Raw genomic sequence first — 14,885 nt, 5'->3', positions numbered from 1 at the left:
TTTAACTGTTAAGACCATAAAAAACCTATATGCTAAAATAACTTCGAACTTTTAAGAACTTCTTATAAGATACACAGCACATCTAGATAAACACCAGAATGATAAAACAAAAGGCAACTCGTTAAAACTATTAAATGCATCAATGTTTAAAACACGAAAGACTCAAATATAAGATACACAATTCTCTAGAATTGTTTATTAAAACTGAAACCGACCTGCTCAAAGTAAACCATACCCACCCCCTCCCTACCCACCCCCAACCCTCCTCCTACTCTAAATATTAATTATTTCTACTCTTAACTTCCCAACTACACGTTGTCCATAAACTATGCACAGGAACATGTGTGTCAGCATTATGTGGCACCGACATGACTTGTGCATATCTAGCTTACAGCTAAGGGTTAAAGTTAAAGGACTACTGCAGTGAAAAATTATATTTATAATAATTTAAAACAAAAGACAAAAATAACAAGCTGAATAGAGATGGAACCGTTACAGAACAGGATGGCAAAATGTTGCGACTTTAGGAGTTGTGTTTCTGGAAGAGGTGAGTTTTGAGTGCTCGCTTGAATGACTGTACTGACTGAGAGTGGCGAATGTGAGAGGGGAGAGAGTTCCATTGAGTAGATGCGCAAAATGCAAAAGTGCGTTGTCCATATGCTTTTGATTTTGTGTGTGGGATGACTAGGGTGCGGCTATCAGAAGAGGAGCGGAGTTGTCTAGCAGGAGTGTATACAGTGAGAAGTTCAGAAAAATAAGCAGGAGACGAGGCAGAGAAGAAGTGAAAGCAGAGAGTGGACAGTTTGTATTCAATGCGGGCTTGGATGGGTAACCAGTGGAGTGTGCGGCGAAGTGGTGTGACATGATCATATTTTCGTGCTTTGAGGATCAGGCGTGCTGCAGAATTTTGAACTTTCTGTAGTTTGTGCAGGAGGTAGAGTGGACAGCCAGAGAGAAGAGAGTTACAGTAGTCAAGTTTAGAAAGAACAAGAGAGCAGACTAGAGTGTTTGTAGTTTGAACGGACAGAGTATGGCGGATGGTTGCGATCTTGCGGAGTTCAAAGTATGCGGACCTACAGATGTTGGAGATGTGCTTGTTGAGTGTCATGTCTGAGGAGATGGTGAAGCCGAGGTTTCTAGCTGAAGAAGAGAAAGAGATGTCGGTATTGCCTACTTGGACAGACGAAGGTTGGGAATTTGGGAACTTAGTGGACTTTTTCATGCACAGAAGTGCCTCTGTCTTATCATCATTTAGTTTTAACTTATTTTCTACCATCCATGACTTAACATCTAAGATACAGGTCTGAATGGTCTGGATGGTGGCATGTGTCTCAGCGGGGGAACTAGGCTTATACAACTGGGTATCATCAGCAAAAGACTGGTTTGAAACGGAATGATTTTGAATGAGGGCAGACAAGGGTTTGGTATACATAATGAAGAGGACGGGGCCAAGTACAGAGCCTTGAGGGACACCGAAAACAAGGGGGGCTGGGGCTGATCTCTGGCCATCGACAAGCACAGCCTGAGTTCTATCCGTAAGGTAGGACTCAAACCATGCCAGCGCTGGACCAGAGATGCCATACAGGGTCTGGAGCCTGCTCAGCAGCGTGACATGATCTATTGTGTCAAACGCTGCCGAGAGGTCCAGTAGGGTGAGCACAGACACATCACCACCATCCAGAGCAAACAGAATGTCCGATGGTCACCTTGAGCAGGGCAGTCTCAGTACAGTGAGAAGGACGGTATGCTGACTGAGAATGCGAGATCAGATCATGAGTGTTCAAATACACTAACAGCTGCTTTAAAACTACTTTCTCAATGATCTTTGACAAAAATGAAAGGTTAGAAACAGGGCGGTAGTTCTTTAAGACATTTACATCGAGATTGGATTTCTTAAGGAGCGGTTTCACAAGTGCAGTTTTGAACAATGATGGAAAAACACCAGACAACAGGCTATCATTAACAATCTGGGTGAGAACAGGCAACAGAAGATCAAGGTTTTCAATAAGTAATGGTGTGGGCAATGCATCAAGTGGACAAGTTGTAGGTTTGGATTTCAAAATAATCTCTCTAAGGTCCTTCTCACTGACTTTCTGGAATGCTAAAAACGTACAGGCAGGGGAAGCATCAACATGAGTGGGTGCAGCAGAATTAACAGCTAGCGTGTCAAGTTCTGATCTAATATCAGCTACTTTCTGGATGAAAAAATCACTAAAAACATCAGGCAGCTCACTGACAGGAAATACAGTGGGGAGTGGGGACACCTTAGTGCGGCCAGTCAAGCGGTTGCAAATATCAAACAGTTTCTTGCTAGAAGAACAAGTGGCAATCTGAGTCTGTAAAACAAAACAAAAACAAAACAAGTCGCGTGAAGCGATATAGAAACATTTAGTTAAGCTGTCGGCATCAAAGTAACAGATAAACACAATAAACAGTCATCGCCGAGACTATATTTAATATAGTCTCGACTAACCACACCCCAAAATAGGGACGGGTCACGCTCGTATCCGGGTAGCGTGGAAACGCAGTACTTACTTAACCTATTTTCTGTCATTCTGAGCACAGTTTTGGAGTAAACAAGACATATGTATATATTTTTGAATTCATGAGAAATTGAGGAATACGATGCAATCATTTTTAAATCTATTAGTGAAAATTCGATTTTAATGACAACTTTAATGAGCAAACTAATTAACTAGTTTTTAAGCCTCCAAGCTGAAATGCAATACTATAGTCCAAAATTTCAACCAATTTGATTCAAAAATAAGGGCGTGACAGTGCTGCCTCAACTTTCACAAAAAGCCGGATATGACGTCATCAAGGACATTAATCGAAAAAAATCCAAAAAAAATCTGGGGATATTATATCCACAAACTCTCATGTGAAATTTCATGAAGATTAGTCTAGTAGTTTCATCGAACGCAGAAGAAGAAGAAGAAGTCTAGTAGTTTTCTCTGAATCGCTCTTCACACACACTCACACACACACACACACCAACACACGCACATAAAACACACACATTTATAAGAACGACAATAACCCATACACACACACACACACACACACACACACACACACACACACACACACACAACTTGACTAAATGTAAAAAACGAAAGTTTAAGTTGAAATCAAGTTTGAAAATAATGGGTGCAAGCTATAGCCTTCATTTAAATTTGTTCGTCATGATTATATATTAATAATAGTAAGATTAAGAATAATGACAGCTTGTATAGCGCAAACTAAAGTAACCAATCCTTTCCGCGTTTTACATATTAACTTTGAATAGAAACATACTATTTAAATATCAAATACATAAGTGGAACTGTTCAGTTATTTTACGGCAATCCGTCATCTGTGAAACAGAGTGGGAATGGAACAGCTGTGAAACTTATGCTGGACATTTTTAACTTAGTCTTATCACAAAGTTATAAATTATGCTTCACAGTCCGTTCTGACCGGGGCGATTTCTGACCGATAGCACACAATGATCCTTGTTGTGTTCTGTTTGATAGCAGGTAAGTTGACGTGTGTGTGTGTGTGTGTGTGTGAGTGACTGTGTGTGTGTGTGTGTGTGTGTGTGTGTGTGTGTGTGTGTGTGTGTGAATGTGTGTGTGTGTATGGGTTATTGTCGTTGTTCTTATAAATGTGTGTGTTTTATGTGCGTGTGTTGGTGTGTGTGTGCGCGTGTGTGTGCGCGTGCGTGTGTGTGTATTATGGTGTCTTGCGATCGACACCTGCATCAGTAGGAATAGCATAGCACGCGAAATACGCAAGGTAGCAAAACAAAATAATCTGTTCAGGGTAGATAATTGGTTTGACTTTCTTCTCGTACGTGAAAGTTGCAAAGTTTTGCCTATTGTGATTTTTTGTCGATTTTTCATTCGGTTCTTCCGTTTTTGTCTGGTCGATTTTGAGGGTACACTTACTTGAGCGGCGGTCACGTGATCCCTGTGAAAGAAATATTTAATCCAAATGGTGATCCTGAAGGATTAGTGAACGGCCTTCTTTGGCATATACAGTTTTAATTAAATGACACAGGAATTAATGCTTTAATTTGGGTTTGAAATTTGTTGCAATAAATTTTTGGACAACTTTATTATCAACACTAAATATGGACTAAATGTTATCATTATATGAAACAATATATGCAATGTAAATATATTCATGAATACTTAAAACATAGACGGTGCACAAGCAAAGCGAAAATGAACGCAAAATTATGGCTTGTGTCATGATATACCAACAAGGGCGGGGATATAGCTCAGTTGGTAGCGCGCTGGATTTGTATTCAGTTGGCCGCTGTCAGCGTGAGTTCGATCCCAGGTTCGGCGGAAATTTATTTCAGAGTCAACTTTGTGTGCAGACTCTCTTCGGTGTCCGAACCCTCCCCCCGTGTACACTACATTGGGTGTGCACGTTAAAGATCCCACGATTGACAAAAGGGTCTTTCCTGGCAAAATTGCTTAGGCACAGTTAATAATTGTCTACCTATACCCGTGTGACTTGGAATAATAGGCCGTGAAAGGTAAATATGCGCCGAAATGGCTGCAATCTACTGGCCGTATAAAATTCCATCTCACACGGCATCACTGCAGAGCGCCTAGAACTGTACCCACGGAATATGCGCGATATAAGCGTCATTGATTGATTGAAGAGTAGACGTGCAAACAGATCTACACAAAAATAACGTAGCAACTCTTCAGGACGTTTGATGAATATGGTCTATTTTAAATTTCAAAAAAGGTGTTCTGATGCTGAAGTAGACCGGATGAAGTAGTACATGTAAAAGAAACCAATTGACGAATTTCTGGTAAAGAAGCAGTCGTGAACTACAAGTAAGGACAAAAATAGAGGTCACGCTCTACAGCAAAAAAGGTATACAGAAAAAAAACTTCCACAGAATTATACTTTACTAACACTACTGCACTTGTGGCGACAGTTCTTCAAAAAATAAGTTTTAAAAAAGTAAAGCTTTCGTTCAGCACTAATGGAGTTAACATGTTTCATGAAATAGAAAATTATTGATGTGCCAAAAAACAGTGCTCATGGAACAACTGAGATGTGTGTGTTTTTATATACGACTCCTGAGAGGACAACACAATACATCTAACACAGATCTATCTATGTAATAGTATTAATTTGCAGATAATCATTATTACACCATCACAACTAAATAACGTGTAAAAAAAACTCAGGTGTTCATGTAAAACAACTTTATATCTTCATTGTGATCTGCGCAATTCTGTGTGTCAAAGCCAGAGGAAAAGGTTGCTTCTGTGAGCTTTGAAACTTCAAGGCTTACTATTCTTTGAGCTGGATGGTATTTGCAATATGTCTCCCTGTATTGCTACAAATCACCCTACAGGGTGCTTCTCTGAATTTAGAAATCCCAAAGCTTACAAATCTGGGAGATTCTCTGTCTTTGCTACAATTAAGGTGCTCAAGAGTGTGCTTCTATAAGTTCCGAAATATACGTGCGTAAAATTCCTTTCCCTGCTCGGTGTTTGCTACAAGTCACTCAAGAGGTTGTTTTGTGAGTTCGGAAATTCTAAAGCCTATATAGGTCTCGTGGTGTTTAGTGTGTGTAACTTTGAAATGTTTAAGGCTTAGCACTCTTGGAGCTGCTGGGTGTTGGATTCAAACCATCCAAAACGTGACTTTGGAAATGCCAAGGCTTATGATTCTGTTTTGGTTCCTTGGTGTTTGCTACGAGTCCCTCGAGAGGGTGCTTCTTTAGGTTCCAAAATATGATGGCTTATAATTATTGAGGCAGCAGATACACAAGAGGATGCTTGTGTGACTTTGAAAAATCTAGGGCTTGTAATCATCGGAGCTGTTTGATGTTTGCTACACGTTATCGAAAAATGTGCTCGTGTGGCTTTTGAAATTTCGAGGTTTCTCGTGTGTCTAGGTGCTGGGTATTTGCTTCGTAGTAAAAAAAAAAGTACTTGGTATTTGCTACGTATTCCAAAAAAAAGTGTGCTTCTGTGAGTTTGGAATTTCCAAGGCATTTAATTCTGGGAGCTGATTGGTGCTCGCTACGATTTGCTCAAAAGTGTGATTCTTTAAGTGTAGAAATACCATAGTTTTTAATTGCCGGAACCGCTTATTGCTTGTCATGATCGAACGTCACTAAAGAGAGGGTGTTTCTTTGACTCTCAATCTTCCAAGGCTTTTTAACCGTGGAGTTAGCTACAATTTGCTCAAGAGTGTGCACATGTGACTGTTGACATATTATGGCTTTTAATTTTCGGGATCGCCTATTGCTTGTCACGAACAAGAGAGAGTGTTTCTTTGACTTTGGACTTATAAAACGTTGAGCTGGTTGGTGTTGTAGTAGACGCCGACGCTCTGCCTGTTGCCGGGAGAGCCGAACTGCTTGGCGAGTTGTGCTCGGATCGTACCGAAGGTGGGTCGTCTGGACGCCTTATACTGCCAGCAATCCTTCATCAGGTTGTAGTACCTGAAGCCACATGGATACGAGTGATTCCCCGGACAAAATTGTTTACTTTTTGAAAGAGATATTGATTTTAAACCAGATTTAAAGTATTGACTGTAAACATAATTTAAGTTTAAGAGATCCTGGTACATTCTTTTGATACCCCTTAAATGTGAACCGTTTTCAAAGTAGGCCAGTACAACAAAACAGAGAATACGATTAATGCTGAATCTGTCTCGCATGACAAACGTGGTTCTAGAACAAGAAAAAACAAACAAACAAACAAGCAAACAGTAGTGATTACTGAGTGTTTTTGGTCATCGAGACCGCCGTATGTCGGACGTTAAACATACCCCTCCCTTACCATGTTTCAGAATCGAGAAATGATGACCATGTAACCAACAATGGAAATTGCCGACTTTTGTTCTTCTACAGGAAGAAGATTAATCAATTAATTCGGGGTTTTTTTTAGACAAAAATGTCAACTTTTCCGGCATGTCTTTGAAATCCAAAAATAAAAAGACTGCCAACGTTCCACAATTAAAAAAAAAACAAGAAAGGAATGTTATTGGAACGTTGAAAAAATACTATTTGGATTTGTATTGAAATTAAAAGAAATTAATAAGTGACCATAACGTTTTGTTGTACGTGTCACCAATAACCCTTCCAATAACATACCTTTCTTCTTTTTCCATTACAGTTGTCATTGGTCTACATATTACCATTTACATAAAAGGGGCAAATGAACAGTAAATATCTCGATTTTTTTTGTTTAGAAATAGCTCGACATTTTTGATAACATTTCAGTCCAACATTTCTCCCTTCTCAAAGTCAGCAACCTGGAAATATTATTAAGCAAACGAAAGTGCAAATTCCTGAACCTATAGAGGTCGCTTTGAAATTATGGGTTTGCAATTGTGTTTCCTAATTAAATCTCATTCTTAAAATAAATCTAAAAACAAAGAGACTGCCAACGTTCCAAAATTCAGAATACAAAAACAAGAAAGGTAAGTTGTTGGAACGTTTGTTATTGACAAAACAATGCAATCATATAATCATTCATCGCTTTTGCCTTTCTGGTGAGCGGCCGAAAATTCCACCAAGCAAAGTTTTTGTCATTATTTGTTTGTCTGTTCACTAATAAACTACCCCGTCGCGATATAACCTTCGTGGTTGAAAACGACGTTAAACACCAAATAAAGAAAGAAAGAATAAACTACCGTTGGGTCGACATATTTGTGACTGTAACGTATTGTTTTGTTAATAACAAACGTTCCAACAACTTACCTTTCTTGTTTTTTGATTATCATTCTTACAGTTTTGATGAGAATATTGTTCAATTTGAATTAATTAAAACAAATGTCTGAAAAGAAAAGAAGATGGTATCGGGAGAGAGCGCCTTCTTTTCAGATCTTTGAAAATCGTTCAAGTGAAAATGCTTTTGAGAGTACATTTCTTTATTTATTTGAACCCTGTACTTACGTGTCATCAGCAAACTCTGGTTTGTCCATGCGGTATCCAGAACGAAGGCGTGTTCCGATCTCGTTCGAGTGGATGGTTGGGTATGGTACTTGTCCTGGAAGAGAAATTAAATGTCGCTAGTCATATAATATTAAAAGCACTTTCCTTCCGCGAAACGGCACACTGTCTCGGATATGGCCAGGTTGTAACATGGAGTAAGCCATCCCTCACTTCGTCACAACCGTACACAAATCAACTGTCTGTTCACTCATATGTGACATTTTTTGTTTGTTTGTTTGCTTAACGCCCAGCCGACCACGAAGGGCCATATCAGGGCGGTGCTGCTTTGACATTTAACGTGCGCCACACACAAGACAGAAGTCGCAGCACAGGCTTCATGTCTCACCCAGTCACATTATTCTGACACCGGACCAACCAGTCCTAGCACTAACCCCATAATGCCAGACGCCAGGCGGAGCAGCCACTAGATTGCCAATTTTAAAGTCTTAGGTATGACCCGGCCGGGGTTCGAACCCACGACCTCCCGATTACGGGGCGGACGCCTTACCACTAGGCCAACCGTGCCGGTCTATGTGACAATGAGCCGAACTGTTTTTAAGGGGAGGAGTGGAACTTTATAATTAGACAAAAATGTCCGGGAACAGACTACTTCCAATTCAGTAGGGGGGCGACTATCCTCAACCCGGCAGGTCCCCAGGTGGCGGATAGGGGAACGGCCCCCAGATATGGGGGCCAGCTGCGAATATTGAATAAGCAGTCCCGGACCAACTAGCGGTGTCTCTACCAGGACGGGGTGGGTTGACAGATGGCACTGACTACCCTATAAATGCCCTACGTGTCCGATGACTGTTACACCATGCGAAGAAATCCCCCATGTGTTCCCAGGGTTAGGTTTTTGAGCCAGGAACTAAGGGCGGGGTAACCCCGAAAGAAACCTAAGGGCTGAAGTCGGAGGATCTGGGCCAACGGGCGCACCTTAACCAACAACAGATCCACGCAAATCGCAAAAATGAAATGTCGACAGTCCGAAATGCACGCGATGGTGCTCGCCCTCGCCTTGCAGTCCGGACTGACGATCTAACAGCGAAGGACAAGAAGAAGAAGACAAAAATGTACCCACCACGACATCATCTCAAAAATGCGAGCTGTAAAGCGCATGCTCCGACCACCGACCACATTTCTCTAAGAAATGTTACCACACAGAAACTGCTTAACGTAAGGGCAAACAAACAGACTAAAACTACAAAAATGCAGAATATAAAGAAACATTCAAGTATATGTTTGCGAAGTCCTGATTTTAATGCAGCATGGAGAACTGGTGGGGTTTTACCCTTCCGACCTGATTCTTTGCTCCAATACCCATAAGAAATATGTCACAGAACTAACAATTGTACTAAATGATTAACTATTTTTCATTTCTGGTCCTTTGAACCCAACAGTAGCATCTAAGTCCTGAATATGCACAAACTTAGATGACAACCTAACCTAAGCAAAAAAGACTGATTATCTTACTCATGCTGAAGATTTCACAGAAGCAGATGACAACTAAACATCACAATCTACAACCTAATGAAATAAAATCAGCGACATAATTATCCTGAAGATTTCACAGAACAAGTAAACATCAGAACATCACGAACTTCAACCCATAAAAGTAGCAATCTGAATCTACAACCTAAAAGACGTTCTATTGACGTACGATACCAATACACGCACAGCCTAGCGGTGACTTTACGATACCATTTCTACTGCTGATACACATGTATGACGAATTCACCGAGACAAAGTATTTTTGTTTGTTTGTTTGTTTGCTCGCCCAGCCGACCACGAAGGGCCATATCAGGGCGGTGCTGCTTTGACATTTAACGTGCGCCACACACAAGACAGAAGTCGCAGCACAGGCTTCATGTCTCACCCAGTCACATTATTCTGACACCGGACCAACCAGTCCTAGCACTAACCCCATAATGCCAGACGCCAGGCGGAGCAGCCACTAGATTGCCAATTTTAAAGTCTTAGGTATGATCCGGCCGGGGTTCGAACCCACGACCTCCCGATCACGGGGCAGACGCCTTACCACTAGGCCAACCGTGCCGGTACCGAGACAAAGTATGTTCTCAAAATTCTTTGTCAGTTCCTTGGGAGACATGCAGAAGAAGTGAGCGATTGTTTATGTGACGATATTATTTGCGTAATGACGTCTGCTCGAACTGTTTTACCGCTTTGGACGTCAGAGATTTTAACTTTGGAAGATAGGGTCAAGAAGAGATGTCTTGCATCGTTAGTTTATTCGGGGTCGTTCCTCGTTAAATTATTAACATACCCATGCTGAAGATTTCCCAAAGGACAATTCCGTAGGACCAGACGTCACTCTTCTCGGTGGCAGGTTTCTCTTCCAACATTTCCGGTGCAGCCCATTTGGCGGGAATCTTTGTCTGTAATATTGGCAAAAGAGTATAGATAATTCGAAATAAACACTTGATTATAGATTATTAATTTTATAATAATCAAGACATTTTTGCACTTCAATTTAACCTAACAGAGCGTGGATTGCAGAGCGCTCTACGTTTCAACTATTCATTTAAAATAGGCATCTTTTCGTTAAATGATTTTTTTCTTGGGCTCAACGTAACAGATTCACAAAGTTGTAGATTCAAATCAAATCAAATTGTATTTTACGAGGGTTATAGTGGCATAAGCATTAAAAACAAGCTTTTATTTCCAACCAATATATACATTATATTATCAGATTAGTTTATACAGTACTTTTACGCCTATAATTAAACCCCATGTATACTTGGAGGCAAAAGTGTGACCACCTACATATTAGATTGTGATTTTTAGCATTCTTTTGCTTGCTCCTCTGCTTCTTCAGACAATAGCTTCACAAGATAAGATTGTTTTTAAATACAGAGCGCTACAAATTTCAGAGGGACAGGGGCGGTACGCTGGAGACACAGCCAAAAGCGTTCCGGAGGAGAGGAGGGGTAATGGTACAGTACATTGGGGTGTGCACGTTAAAGATCCCACGATTGACAAAAGGGTCTTTCCTGGCAAAATTGTACAGGCATAGATAAAAATAAATGTCCACCAAATACCCTTGTGACTTGGAATAAAGGCCGTGAAAGGTGAATGCTCGCCCTAATAGGCTTGAGGTTTGCTGGCCGATGTGAATGCGTGATATATTGTGTAAAAAATTCCATCTCACACGGCAAAAATTAATATGTAAAGCGCGTTGAGCATATATATGATTATGCGCTATAACAAATGTCCATTATTATTATATTATTATTTATGGTAGTGATTGGATGATGTTGGTAGTAGGGGTGTAGAGGAGAAAGACAGATATTGCAAGTGGGGTTTAGCAAAGGAAATGAAAGACCGATCGAGATACAATCGACGAACACGAGCAACATACAAATGTTATAAAATCTCTTATTCAGGAAAGCGAAATCAACTGAGAGAGAAAGAGGAAGAGGGGGGGGGTGTAAGAGAGTAAGAGAGTGAGAGAGAGAGAGACAAAAAGAGACTGACACAGAAAGAGAGAGAGAGAGTGAGAGAGAGAGAGTGAGTGAGAGAGAGAGTGGGAGAGAGTGTTTGTGAGCTAGAGAAACGAGTCAAGAAAGACAGTTGGAAGTTCAGAGAGTGTACCTTTAAAACAAGCAAAGGAAGCAGAACGAGTATCTTCTCTGGTGGTTCGCTCTTCTTTTCTGCTCTATATCAGACTAATTTAAACTCCATTTTCTTGCTTAACCCCGACTCTTTCACCCACCTTCTAACATTCCACTGACTCTCACCCCATTCCCCTCATCACCCCCCCCCCCCCCCTTTCCGAACAGGCAAGCCCCCGCCAATACTCCCACGCCCACCACAATCATACATTGATGATCTCATACCGTTCGAAGTATTTGGTAAAATTCCATGCTCCCCCTTCTACCCAATCTCACTGACCATCGTACAGGTTTGTTTTTAAAGATTTGTCCTTGTAAATAAACTTCATATAAGCTGATTCCTTTCTTTCAGAGATAAGACGCCAAATGTGCCACACAGCCACTGTGGTGTACACTGGCCAGGCTGTAGGATGGGCACACTGACATGGCGGCCCGGAGGCCGCAAGTTGCTGCATCGAGTTTCTCTACGCGAACAGCGGTTGGGTGATCTAGTCTATATCTCTGTGTCTCCTACTCACAGCCTTTTCCTCGTCCTCCTCCCCCTCCTTCTTCTGGGGTCCGAAGCCAGCCACCTTGGTGTCCAGGCTGGAGGTCAAAAGGACATTCCGCGCAGCCAGCCGTTTGTGGATCACCTGCACACAACAGAGTATGCTTTATATACAGTAGAACCTCCCCACTTAAGACCTCCAACAATCTGAGAGAAAAATCAGGTCTTAACAAGAAGGGAGTCTAAAAAAAGGGGTACATTTCAATTAATCAATCAATATGAGGCTTATATCGCGCGTATTCCGTGGGTACAGTTCTAAGCGCAGGGATTTTTTTGTAAAAAAAATTTTTGTATGCAATTTATATCGCGCACATATTCAAGGCGCAGGGATTTATTTATGCCGTGTGAGATGGAATTTTTTTACACAATACATCACGCATTCACATCGGCCAGCAGACCGCAGCCATTTCGGCGCATATCCTACTTTTCACGGCCTATTATTCCAAGTCACACGGGTATTTTGGTGGACATTTTTATCTATGCCTATACAATTTTGCCAGGAAAGACCCTTTTGTCAATCGGTTTTTTGTCTCATCCGAAAGACTAGCACTTGAACCCACCACCTAGGTTAGGAAAGGGGGGAGAAAATTGCTAACGCCCTGACCCAGGGTCGAACTCGCAACCTCTCGCTTCCGAGCGCAAGTGCGTTACCACTCGGCCACCCAGCCCACACAGACAGACATTTACAGAGGTTATGATCAAGAAATCTGCGAAGGCAAGGTTTCAACAAGGAGGAAGTGTAATATCAAGGGGTCCGCTGTATATTACATTGCGATGCTAACTTGGGGCGGGATTTTGGTGAAGGCAAAATGACTAGAATCAAGGAGGGGAAAAAATAACAAGTCGCGTAAGGCGAAATTACTACATTTAGTCAAGCTGTTAAACTCACAAAATTATACTGAACGCACTGCATTTTTACACAATGACCGTAGTCCGCCGCTCGTGCAAAACGCAGTGAAACTGACGAGCCTGTTTAGCGCGGTAGTGGTTTTGCTGTGCTGCATAGCACGCTTTTCTGTACCTCTCTTCGTTTTAACTTTCTGAGCGTGTTTTTAATCCAAACATATCATATCTATATGTTTTTGGAATCAGGAACCGACAAGGAATAAGATGAAATTGTTTTTAAATCGATTTCGGAAATTTAATTTTGATCATAATTTTTATATTTTTAATTTTCAGAGCTTGTTTTTAATCCAAATATAACATATTTATATGTTTTTGGAATCAGAAAATGATGAAGAATAAGATTAACGTAAATTTGGATCGTTTTATAAAAAAAAATGTAATTACAATTTTCAGATTTTTAATGACCAAAGTCATTAATTAATTTTTAAGCCACCAAGCTGAAATGCAATACCAAAGTCCGGCGAAAGTGTGACAGTGCCGCCTCAACTTTTACAAAAAACCGGATATGACGTCATCAAAGGTATTTATCGAAAAAATGAAGAAAAAAAAGTCCGGGGATATCATTCCCAGGAACTCTCATGTCAAATTTCGTAAAGATCGGTCCAGTAGTTAAAGTCTGAATCGCTCTACACACACACAGACAGACAGACAGACAGACAGACACACACACAGACACACTTACACCACGACGCTCGTCTCGATTCACCCTCTATGTTAAAACATTTAGTCAAAACTTGACTAAATGTAAAAAGGAAGGCAGGAAAGAAGGCAGGAGGAGAAGGCAATACAGTGTATATGAGTTTGTAAAAGACTGCATGGAACAAAAGCACACCAACCAGGACAAATCAAAACAAGGACATATGAAGACAAGTAAGTCAGACATTGAGAATGAAAGCAAAAGACAAACAGTATCAAGGTGAAATAAGCACAGGTCGGCAGAAGGAAACATTAAGAAGAAAGGCAGGAAGGGAAAAGGTTGTACGTAATAAAAGAATGAGCGGAGAAGAAAACAAGTCGCGTAAGGCGAAAATACAATATTTAGTCAAGTAGCTGCCATTTTTCAGCAAGACCGTATACTCGTAGCATGGTCAGTCCACCGCTCATGGCAAAGGCAGTGAAATTGACAAGAAGAGCGGGGTAGTAGTTGCGCTAAGAAGGATAGCACGCTTTTCTGTACCTCTCTTTGTTTTAACTTTCTGAGCGTGTTTTTAATCCAAACATATCATATCTATATGTTTTTGGAATCAGGAACCGACAAGGAATAAGACGAAAGTGTTTTTAAATTGATTTCGACAATTTAATTTTGATAATAATTTTTATATATTTAATTTTCAGAGCTTGTTTTTAATCTCTGTGTCAACAAAATACCTTCTTTGAAGTCAAGTATTCCATGCCTTTGGCGATGCCCAGCGTGAAACGGAAGAGGTCCTCCATGACCTGCTCCGTGACTTGACTCCTTCTCTGAGCCAGCCATTTGTCCATCTGACCCACCTCACAATACTCCATCACAAGCACAGGGCCCCCTTGGAAAACAAAAATGGCGAGATTTGGTTCCCCGGGTAGCACAGTTGGTAAAGTACTGGTCAACTGTATGTGCAGATGCAGATACGATATCGATGCCCCACCCCCATGTCACCACACTGGCAGATAAAGTATCTCGGGTCATTCTGCCGAAAGTGCTAGGTGGCTGATTACACCTAAACGTGTAGCGCGACGCTTATTGCTGCTACCTTTCCACTGGGAGGAAACGACCCAAATTTCGCAGTCATGGGATAATAATTAAGGCAAATGAAATAAAATAATCCATGGCAGAATAGTGTTTGCTTACAACCGATTG

General features: G+C 41.0%; 1 protein-coding gene across 1 annotated transcript; it reads right to left on the bottom strand.

Moving 5' to 3' along the window:
- Window positions 1-4,660: 4,660 nt before the first annotated feature.
- On the bottom strand, window positions 4,661-14,580 carry LOC138950094 (tyrosine-protein kinase receptor Tie-1-like). The gene is made up of 5 exons (XM_070321860.1): window positions 14,417-14,580; window positions 12,114-12,227; window positions 10,248-10,359; window positions 7,925-8,018; window positions 4,661-6,466 (listed from the first exon to the last, which is right to left on the bottom strand). The coding sequence occupies exons 1-5, from the start codon at window positions 14,552-14,554 to the stop codon at window positions 6,310-6,312; spliced, it is 615 nt and encodes a 204-aa protein (XP_070177961.1). The 5' UTR covers window positions 14,555-14,580; the 3' UTR covers window positions 4,661-6,309.
- Between the last annotated feature and the right edge of the window lie 305 nt (window positions 14,581-14,885).

Source organism: Littorina saxatilis, linkage group LG16, assembly GCF_037325665.1.
Source record: "Littorina saxatilis isolate snail1 linkage group LG16, US_GU_Lsax_2.0, whole genome shotgun sequence".
Classification (NCBI taxonomy): Eukaryota; Metazoa; Mollusca; class Gastropoda; order Littorinimorpha; family Littorinidae; genus Littorina; species Littorina saxatilis.
This window is presented reverse-complemented; position numbering and strand designations above follow the sequence as displayed.